General features: G+C 38.7%; 1 protein-coding gene across 33 annotated transcripts in view; it reads right to left on the bottom strand.

The window, feature by feature from the left end:
- Positions 1-1,063: 1,063 nt before the first annotated feature.
- The window catches only part of plekha5 (pleckstrin homology domain containing, family A member 5), a 163,095-nt gene continuing 153,924 nt past the window's right edge, over positions 1,064-10,234 (bottom strand). For 32 of the 33 annotated variants that reach the window (XM_073860811.1, XM_055190209.2, XM_055190210.2 and 29 more), the window contains 5 exons: positions 8,298-8,456; positions 8,074-8,213; positions 7,840-7,970; positions 4,449-4,571; positions 1,064-2,037 (listed from right to left, as the gene is read on the bottom strand). In XM_073860811.1, the coding sequence (XP_073716912.1) occupies positions 4,465-4,571; positions 7,840-7,970; positions 8,074-8,213; positions 8,298-8,456 (537 nt within the window). In that variant the 3' untranslated portion in view covers positions 1,064-2,037; positions 4,449-4,464. The remainder of the gene's footprint in view (positions 2,038-4,448; positions 4,572-7,839; positions 7,971-8,073; positions 8,214-8,297; positions 8,457-10,234) is intronic. The other variant, XM_055190214.2, reaches the window with a different exon arrangement.

Below are 10,234 nucleotides of genomic sequence, written 5' to 3'. Positions count from 1 at the left end.
TTAGTGAAAACTCATTCACGGTGTACACACCATAGATATGTATATAAAGGCTAGATGGCTCGTCCGCGCTGCTGGCCAATTGAGTGCAAAGTCCGCATTTTGGCGGCCGTCTTGCGACGGGGCGCTCGCTCACTCGTGGCGTTGGGTTTTGGTGATGCAGTTGCTTTTGAGTGGCCGTGGCTTGCTTAATTTTTTTGCCGATTTTCAAGCGGTTTGGTTTGTTATAAACGTCAAAGATGTACCTATGACACTGCATACATATACTAAAAATAAAAAATAAATTCATGAAACATGTTAAAGCATCCAGAATAATAGCCACGTTAATAACGTTTGTAAAAACCCAAACCGTTTGAAAATCGGTGGAAGGTTGAGCAAGTTGTGGTCATTTAAAAGTACCTGCACCATTAAATTCAATGCTACGAGTGAGCGATCGCCCTGTCGTAAGATGGCCGCCAGGTGATGCCGTTAGGGACTCCGCCTTGAGCCATCTAGCCTTTATATACATATCTATGGTACACACCAACACCACCAGAGTGCAGCAAAAATATTTTTACTACTTTATAAAAACTTTATACTATATGGGGTAAAATGCAAGAAATTTAGAAATTGGGACTTTTTTTATTGGAACCAATTAAGTCTCAGCCATTGTTTACTTGTTTGTTAGGCGGCTTCTGGTATAATGAATGCATTCTGTCTACAATGCCAGTAAAAATTCTCATTAAATACAATAACAACCCACAGTGAATGGTTTGACAGCTGGCAGTGATTAATGTTGCGGAATAATTCACTGCAGATGAAGATTGTGCCACAAGTTTGACAGCTCCTTGTATTTACAGTTTATTTGGTAGACACTAACTTGTGGAGGTGATCAGTGGGAGTGTTGTCGTGCTATAATTGTGTAATAAATTGCAAAATAGTTAAATTTGTAGTTTTTATATCTAAAAATTATATATGTTATAAAAATACTATTGCAATGTTTATTGCATCAGAAACAAGCTTAACCAGTAGCTACTTGGGGCTTGAAAACAAGTTGATACTCAAACAAGAGAAAATTCAAACTGCATTATATGTAAGAACATCAACATTTATTTCACATGATATAAAACAGATGAAATATGAACATTTTGCATATTGACTCTGATACATAACCTCTTATGGTTGCTCTGCTCATAGTATGATGTACATTATATACACCATGAATTTTACAGTTTGTACATCAAAGTTAAAGACCGAAACCCCGCTTATTGCTGTTTTTAAACTGTAAAACCATTACTTCCCGTGTGCTATTCTCCTCTAGGTTAAGACGCTTAAAAGCGCTGGAGCACAAACTAAAGCAAATCTCTGTAATACTCTTCTTTAAAACTGTAATACTCTTCTTACTCGTCTCTATTTAAATATATCTCAGCCATAGAAAAATAAAAGATAAGCTGGAACATTCATGAGTGTGTCGGAAAACAGTGTGGAGGCTATTGCGACTATATCCATACAGATCATTTACAAATCCCATCTCTGTCGGCAGCAGTACTGTGGCACCTTATTGAAATTGTCTGTTTTACAGTTTATACACAAATCCTTTGATATCAACAGAGTAAAAAAAAACAGAATCAATGGGAGTTACAGTGCAAAAGATATGAGTACTAATAATCGCATCCACCGACACTGGGTCAAACCTGGTCAAATTGATATAAAACAAGCAAATAATGAACACAACCCTTGTTAACTTCAATATAATGACTGGGTATCTGTGTGTGGATAAGTATCTGGATGCTGTAATGAACATTTAACAGCACCTCATTCACACTAAAATCATCAAAACAGAATAAAACTCTGTGATCTAAAATATGCATAAAAACAAACAGTAATAGGAATATAAATAATCACTAAATCTGTATCATTTTTCCTTAAGGTGATTGGCAAACTGGATGATTGAACTAAGGCCTGGACACAGTTGAGTCTGTGTTGGTCAGCTGATGCAGAAGTGGGCGGTACTTCAAGACGTCCCATCACATACCGCCATTTACTGATGACAGTGAAGGGCTGTTGAAGAAAAAAACACATTTTACTGTAATGTTTTGAATTTATACAAATATGACCCTGTCTGTGAAATCCAGACTAACGTCTCAATCCAATGATGAGATTAGAAGCATCAAAGCATTGACTTCAATCTTACTCACTCAACATGAAAGATATCAAGGTTATATTTATTATTTCAATTATGTAGGATGAGTCGACCATTTTAACCCTCAAACGCTCCTCATTTTCTTTTTACACTACAAAATTGAAAGCATAATTGTTAGAAAAATATACATTTTCAATAATACAAATAATATATATATATTTTTTGTTTACTTCTCATCTATACAATAAAGCTGTTTTGGGAGATTTAAGTACTTCTGTACCCGTTTACCACTAAATTCCTCAACTACGCCATTGGCTTGCATGAAAAATATAAATTCTTTATGAGAATTCACATAAATTATGATCTTAATTTGATTTAAATTGTTTTTAGATATTGATATAGGTGTTGAATTCAGCCATAAAAGAATTACTCTTTAGGAATTAAATCATTTCAACCAGCAGATGCCCATAGAGACCCATTCATTTTACTGGATATGGACAACTGCTCACATCACTACTTTAGTGATACATTTTGTGAGTTTATGTTTATATAAACATAAGAAAAGATATTCAAAATAAATATTATTTCAAATAGTCATTTTTTATAGTTTTTGATGCATTTGAAATGTCTGTTTTTACAAAATGCCACAGAAATTTGACTGAGTGTAAGAGTGTGTCTGTGTGAGAGAGAGAGAGAGAGAGAGAGAGAGCCAGCGTGTGTGTGAGAGGCAAAGAGAGAGAGCGTGTGTGTGTTTGTGAGTGTACATGTGCGTGCATTATAGGTCACACAACTTTATATCTTATTTTCTGCATTTGTGACTGATTTTATTTGCCAAATTCCATACAAATGCTCTATGTGGCAGTCATACCCGTGTATGTTTGTATGTGTTTGTGTGAGCATGTGTTTTTTTGCATTGCATTTGTGCACAAGAACCAGGCCTTCATTTCTGTGTCAAAGTTTTCAGATTTATGCTGGATTTATTGATATTTATTTTTTGACAAATGGATTTTTTTTTTTTTTGCATTTCCCATTCACTTTCAATTGGGGTCATTTTGACCCCAAGGGACAGATTAATAAGAATTTTTTTTACATACCTTTAGAACAACCGAATCATGCCCAGTTTTTTTGTGTATGTAAAGATAGATTATTTAAGAAAAGTCACAAAGTTTTATATCTCTAAGATGAAGGGAACCTTTAATTTTCTAATGAAATGTCATTTGGAGTCATATAGACACCCAAGGACCGATTGAGGGTTAAGGGGGCATGCACACCAAAGCTTTTAGGCTCGCTGCAGGCGCATGTTTTCAATTGATTCCAATGGAAACTCTGCGTTTTTCAAATAAGTCAGCAGCTAGCAGTTTTTTTCCGCGCTGAAAACCGGCGCTCGGCGAGAGATTCAACTGTGAGTGAAAAGCTCCGCTCGTTAATGTCAGTTCTCACACAGCCATCCAATCACAATGGAGGGGGGCGGGACATTACCACAGCAAGCAACCGGCTCACAGCTCAAGTATCAGAGCTACCAAAGACGCATTTAAAAGTTTTGGTGTGTCCAGCCCCTAAGGGCTGTCTTAATCACAAAATCCTTCCAGTGCACTGAAACATTCGTTCCCTGAAAATTCCCACAATGCAATTGTCACAATTGTCTTTCGTTTGTGAAAATGCATGCTTTTTGTGTGTTGTTATAGTAGATGTGGATTAGATTGAGTCAGTATGCTGCCGTATATATGAGACGCTCTCCTCATCACTCTTAATTACACTGTTAATTACTGAAGCTTCATGTTTGCTGGGACACTATGATGCTAATGAACCCTAGCTGGAAGTCTAATTACTGTTTCATTTGTAAGGAGCCTTATTTTTCCTCAGAGAAGCGACAGATTAAAGCATGCACGCAAACGCACACACCTCTCTTTATGATGCAGTAAAAACACTGTGCAATGATGCCAAACTCTTCAGAAAGCTCCTCCTGTAAGCTGCTATAAAATACCCAGATGGATTTTGATGAGCAAATCTGTCTGAGTCAATACAGTCTGAGTAAAGGATTTACATTCAACTCTACTGAAACACATTCTAGTGCTTTACATTTTACATTACAGCTAACAGTAACAACAATTCTTTGTTTTCATCCTACGTAATGTAAAGAACATTCAGTGAAAATATAACTTTGATATCTTTAATATGGACTGAGTAAGATTGAAATCAAACTTTGATGCTCCTCCTCTCATCATTAGTTTGAGACTTTATTTATTTATTGCACTGCTAACACTAAAGAAGTGCACGAGTGTAGTGTTTGTTTGCGGCTCTAGATGTAGTTTATCAGGACGTCTCTTACTCTTTCATCGCTCCTCTTACACGCACATGAAGTGAGATCCATCTGTCAGCTGAGGGGGAGACGGTGGAGGCGGGGGAGAGGAGGAGGAGCTTGGAGATTGGGGTGGAGTTGACAGACTGTTCACTGCAAGACACACACAGCACATCCACAAACAAACAAGCAGTTAATCACACACAGGACACATCAACACTACACAAGTCTTACATGACTGGAGTGATTAGAAACACAGTCACAATACTGTATAATCCTGACATGTGATCACAACACAGACGAGGAAGAAAATCATTTTGTATCACTCTGTAGAGGTTATTTTGCAACAATAACATGACAAACAAATGAATAAATCAAATGGATGTAATTGTGAGTTTTATTATGCGAGTAATATAATACACAAGCACATGCTGTGAGTCTAAATCTATTTTTTTGATCATTGTCAGACTGCAAAATACAGTGATACATGCACAGTTAACTCATTCCCCGCCAGGCTTTTTTTAAGGGACATTCCAATTTTGATTTTCTAGGCAGATATGTCTAGGAACTACACTCTCATTTTGTCGTAATAAAAAGGACTTTCATTAACTAATAATCAACAGTTGTAGTGATATTATGCACTGTCCAAAAATAGTCCCATTGGTTACTTTCAATAGCAGGGGACTATTTTCGGGCAGTGCGTAATATCATTGTGTGTTACAGCAGCAAAGTCCTTGATTATTACGCCAGTTTGAGAGTATAGTTCCTAACCATATCTGACCAGAAAATCACAACTTTTAATCTTCTGTCGGTCTTAGTACACGATGTAACTACAGAAGAGTCAAGTTTTAAATAAGAAAAATATTGAAACTCTTTGGTTAATTTTATAGCGCGATGCTAATGGTCTAATCAGATTCAATGGATTATGCTAAGTTATGCTAAAAGTGCTAGTGTCAGACCCGAAGATCAGCTGAATGGATTCCAAAACAGTAAAAATCAAATGTTTAACTCCAGTGGAGCTGGAAAATGAGAATATTTTCAAAAAAAGTGGAGAATCGCTTTAAAAGTTGCCTGACAGCATTCATAAAAGTTTCACAAAATGCCTTCCAGGACAATTTTATTTTATAAACATACAAATATATCAATAAAAAAACAGACCCTCTGCTCTTAAAGATGCAATTTGTATAATCCGCGCCGCTAGAAGGCGCCAGATCAAATCAATAACGACGACGTAGATTAATGAATGATGCTCTGAAGCAGCGTGGACTGATGGGATTTGTTGTCTTTAACTCAAACGCTGATGGCCATCAATCAGACGGGAACGAGAAATCATGTTACACATGAAGTAAAGTAATCAAGTTTTATAAATGTTGTGTTTGATGACATCGTATTTTTTTCATTATGAAAGGTTATATTTGATGTTCAAAACGCAATTGTTAGTCATAGATGTTACAGTATTAGTCCAATACGATGGACATGATTAAGTGTTCAGATGAACAAACTTACCATAAAAAAGCGAGTGGCCCGACAGACGCCATTACTTTCGCATTTGTCCACGACACTGTTGTCATGTGGTTTTACGTCAGTAAAGGCGGTAACAAAGGGTCACGTAGATATTAACGTCATTTACAGGCGACTGCACTGCCCCGTGTCACTGTTTAGGGCAGCAATTTTCGCATAATTTAGGTAGTTGAAAACATTATAGATATTGTTAGTAATCAGCTGGACAAAATATATAACACCGGACTAGTGGTTTTTGGATATTTTACTGCAAATATCTTACAAATTGTACCTTTAAATAAACAAACAAACAAACAAACAAAAAGGGAAAAAACTCATCCCATCTTCATTTGTTCTCTTTTCATAAACTCTTAAATATGGGCAGGTTTCTTCAAAAAAATAAAAGTTTGAGCAAAAAGCTGAAAAAAATTGCATTTTTGTAAAGGAATTTTGTAAGAACGATTATTAAAACATATACAGAGTTCAAAATTAATTAAATTAGTTTTTGCTTCAGTTTTTTTACAGTGGCAGCAGGTGACTTCTTTTTTTAAGAGCGCGCTCGATGCGAAGTTCATCACAACATGTATGTAGCCCGTCATGTGTGTGGGTCATAATTTCAAAATATGTACTCTGCGTGTTGAGAGATCCTATGTGCATCACGTGTTTTGTCAAAATAAGTGTCTGCTGCAGACGCGTCTAAAGGGTTTATTATAAAAGAGACGCTCGCTTGTGCCAGATACTCACATATTCTCATGCGTAATCAGAGTTTACTGTTAAGGGAGTGTCTTGCGTTTATTTCGTGAACGTGAGCATCTCTTTTATCATGAAGCGTGTGCAGCAGGCACTTACTTTGAAAAAACACGCGATGCACATGGTTCACATGACGCAACAAACACATATTTTGAAAACACAAGCCACAGATGACACTCCAAACACATATTTTGAATTTGCGCCCCTCGGATGAGCAGTCACGAGCCGCCACTGTTTTTTTATAAATCGGGTATGAGCCATCTAGTGAATAATAACAGAATTACAGATTACCGTAAAAACTCGTGAGGAAAGTGTCATTGGCAGGAAAATGTTTCTCTTAATTGACGAGATACCTCATCAATGGTGGGGAAAGAGTTAAAGGGATAGTTCACCCAAAAATAAAAAATCTGTCATCATTAACTCTTTCACCGCCAGCGTTTTTTAAAAAAGTTGCCAGCCAGCGCCAGCATTTTTCATGATTTTGACCAAAGTTTAATCCCTTCCAGAAAATGTTCTTCTTTAAATATATAAATATACAATATAACAAATGAAAGAACAGACCCGCCGCTTGCCATAGGGCAATACTTCCGGGTTTAAAAAGTTGCGGAAGGACGCCACCTGGTGGATAATAGCGGTATTGCGGAAAGACGGAAAATCTCGTCATTGGCGGGGAAGCGTTTTCTCTTAATTGACGAGATATCTCGTCAATGGCGGTGAAAGAGTTAACTTACTCTCATGTTGTTACAAACCTGTATACATTTCTTTGTTATGATGAACATGAAGGAAGACATTTTGAGGAATGTTTGTAAACAAACCAATCATGAGCCCCATTCACTTCTATAGTAGGAAAAAGAATACTATGGAAGTAAATGGGGCTCATGAATGATCCTCAAAATATCTATGTGTTCATCAGAACAAAAAACTAATACAAGATTGTAACAACATTTTTGGGTGAACTATCCCTTTAAGGGCTACATATCATCACAGGTCAAAAATATATATTTCACAGCCAGGAAAACGGCACTACATTTTCTCAATTTACAAACTATGGGCGGCCTTCACACATCACACACCGCAGCAGCAGGTTTAGTATGATGTCACTGTTACACATAGGACCGAGGATGATGTTTAACTGAGAGACGGAGATAAATGAAGCGGACGGCTTACTCACCTGTCATCAGTGTACTGTGTTTACTATTGGTCAGCTCATACGAGACATCCTGTCCCTTACTGGAGGCTTTTTCATCTTCCTCCTCTTCATCTTCTTCCGTGCCCACACGTACCATGACGGCCGTCTGTAGGCTGAGACACACAGCAGATAGCGGGGCACAGTTTAATACACATCACCACTAGGACACTTCATCAATGTAGTAAGCATGAACTTAAGGGAGCACCGTACCCGTACCTGTTTTGAGTGGGCAGAGTCCTGCGGTCCTCCACCGGCGGCTGACGTTTAGGGCCCTCCTCAGTTAGTATCGGTTTAGGACTTACGCTCTTAAAATACGCCTCTTTAAAGGACTGGGATCGAAACACATCTGGTTTCTTCTGCAGAGACAGAAGAAAGAAATCATGTTTTGGGTGTTCTCCAAATAAACGAGGAAATCACTACTGGATGAGCATATGTTGTACCTTAATCTCTGGTTTGACCTTCTTAGGTTCTCCATCTTTAGAAGTCTTGCAGTTCTTCTCTGCGTCTTCTTGCTTTGCCGTCGGCTCTCGTTCCGTTGGTGATGCGACTCTGCGGTCGTCTGGTTCGTCTGGTGAGATGGACGGGCTCTTCTTACGTGTCTGAAAGAACAAACGCTCATTAAAGTCCACCAAACACGCAGCGTCATCAGTTTAAGAAGTGCACAGACTCGTAAAACGCTCGAGACTTTGACAGACGTTCATTTGTGAAGAGTGTAAGGAAAGCGGTCGGCCATCACAGCGCTGTGGGGAATAATTAGCCGTCCACCGACTCATCGCTCACTGTAACTTTGAATTACAGCGCTGTCTGCACAAACCTCTCATGGCAGCGTGGGTTTATGGGAGGAGAAGCCCTGTGGAGCAGCAAGGCACAAGGAACGATGGGTTTTACAGAAACTCAGTCAGTCAGGTTCACGTCATAGGCTTACTGAAGGACCCGCTGTGAGATTCATGTGTTTACCTAAGCTTTATTGTTCACTGATGTAAGACAATTAGGTTGTGGTCCTCTGTTTACAAACCAAAATCACACCAAAATGCGATTTATATAAACGCACCTAAAGGATTATTAGGAACACCATACTAATACTGTGTTTGACCCCCTTCAGAACTGCCTTAATTCTACGTGGCATTGATTCAACAAGGTGCTGAAAGCATTCTTTAGAAATGTTGGCCCATATCGATACGATAGCATCTTGCAGTTGATGGAGATTTGTGGGATGCACATCCAGGGCACGAAGCTCCCATTCCACCACATCCCAAAGATGCTCTATTGGGTTGAGATCTGGTGACTGTGGGGGCCATTTTAGTACAGTGAACTCATTGTCATGTTCAAGAAACCAATTTGAAATGATTCGAGCTTTGTGACATGGTGCATTATCCTGCTGGAAGTAGCCATCAGAGGATGAGTACATGGTGGTCATAAAGGGATGGACATGGTCAGAAACAATGCTCAGGTAGGCCGTGCATTTAAACGATGAAAACATCCCCCACACCATTACACCACCACCACCAGCCTGCACAGTGGTAACAAGGCATGATGGATCCATCTTCTCATTCTGTTTATGCCAAATTCTGACTCTACCATCTGAATGTCATAACAGAAATCGAGACTCATCAGACCAGGCAACATTTTTTCAGTCTTCAACTGTCCAATTTTGGTGAGCTCGTGCAAATTGTAGCCTCTTTTTCCTATTTGTAGTGGAGATGAGTGGTAGCCGGTGGGGTCTTCTGCTGTTGTAGCCCATCCACCTCAAGGTTGTGCGTGTTGTGGCTTCACAAATGCTTTGTTGCATACCTCGGTCATAACGAGTGGTTATTTCAGTCAAAGTTGCTCTTCTATCAGCTTGAATCAGTCGGCTCATTCTCCTCTGACCTCTAGCATCAACAAGGCATTTTCGCCAACAGGACTGCCACATACTGGATGTTTTTCCTTTTTTACACCATTCTTTGTAAACACTAGAAATGATTGTGCATGAAAATCCCAGTAACTGAGCAGATTGTGAAATACTCAGACCGTCCCGTCTGGCACTAACAACCATGCCACGCTCAAAATGGCTTGAATCACCTTTTTTTCCCATTCTGACATTCAGTTTGCAGTTCAGGAGATTGTCTTGACCAGGACCACACCCCTAAATGCATTGAAGCAACTGCCATGTGATTGGTTGATTAGACAATTGCATTAATGAGAAATTAAACAGGTGTTCCTAATAATCCTTTAGGTGAGTGTACACAGTGTAAATCATATTTTTAAGTCTTAAGTGACCCACCACTAACTCCTTACTGTGGCTACACATAAGTTAAAACAGACATTACCTGTGGCATTAGTAACTAACTAACTAGAAGTAAGGATGCCAACAACAGGAATGTGACGATTTGTTAGT

Source organism: Misgurnus anguillicaudatus, chromosome 1, assembly GCF_027580225.2.
Source record: "Misgurnus anguillicaudatus chromosome 1, ASM2758022v2, whole genome shotgun sequence".
Lineage (NCBI taxonomy): Eukaryota > Metazoa > Chordata > Actinopteri > Cypriniformes > Cobitidae > Misgurnus > Misgurnus anguillicaudatus.
Note: the sequence above shows the minus strand (reverse complement) of the source record. Positions and strands in the feature narration are given on the sequence as shown.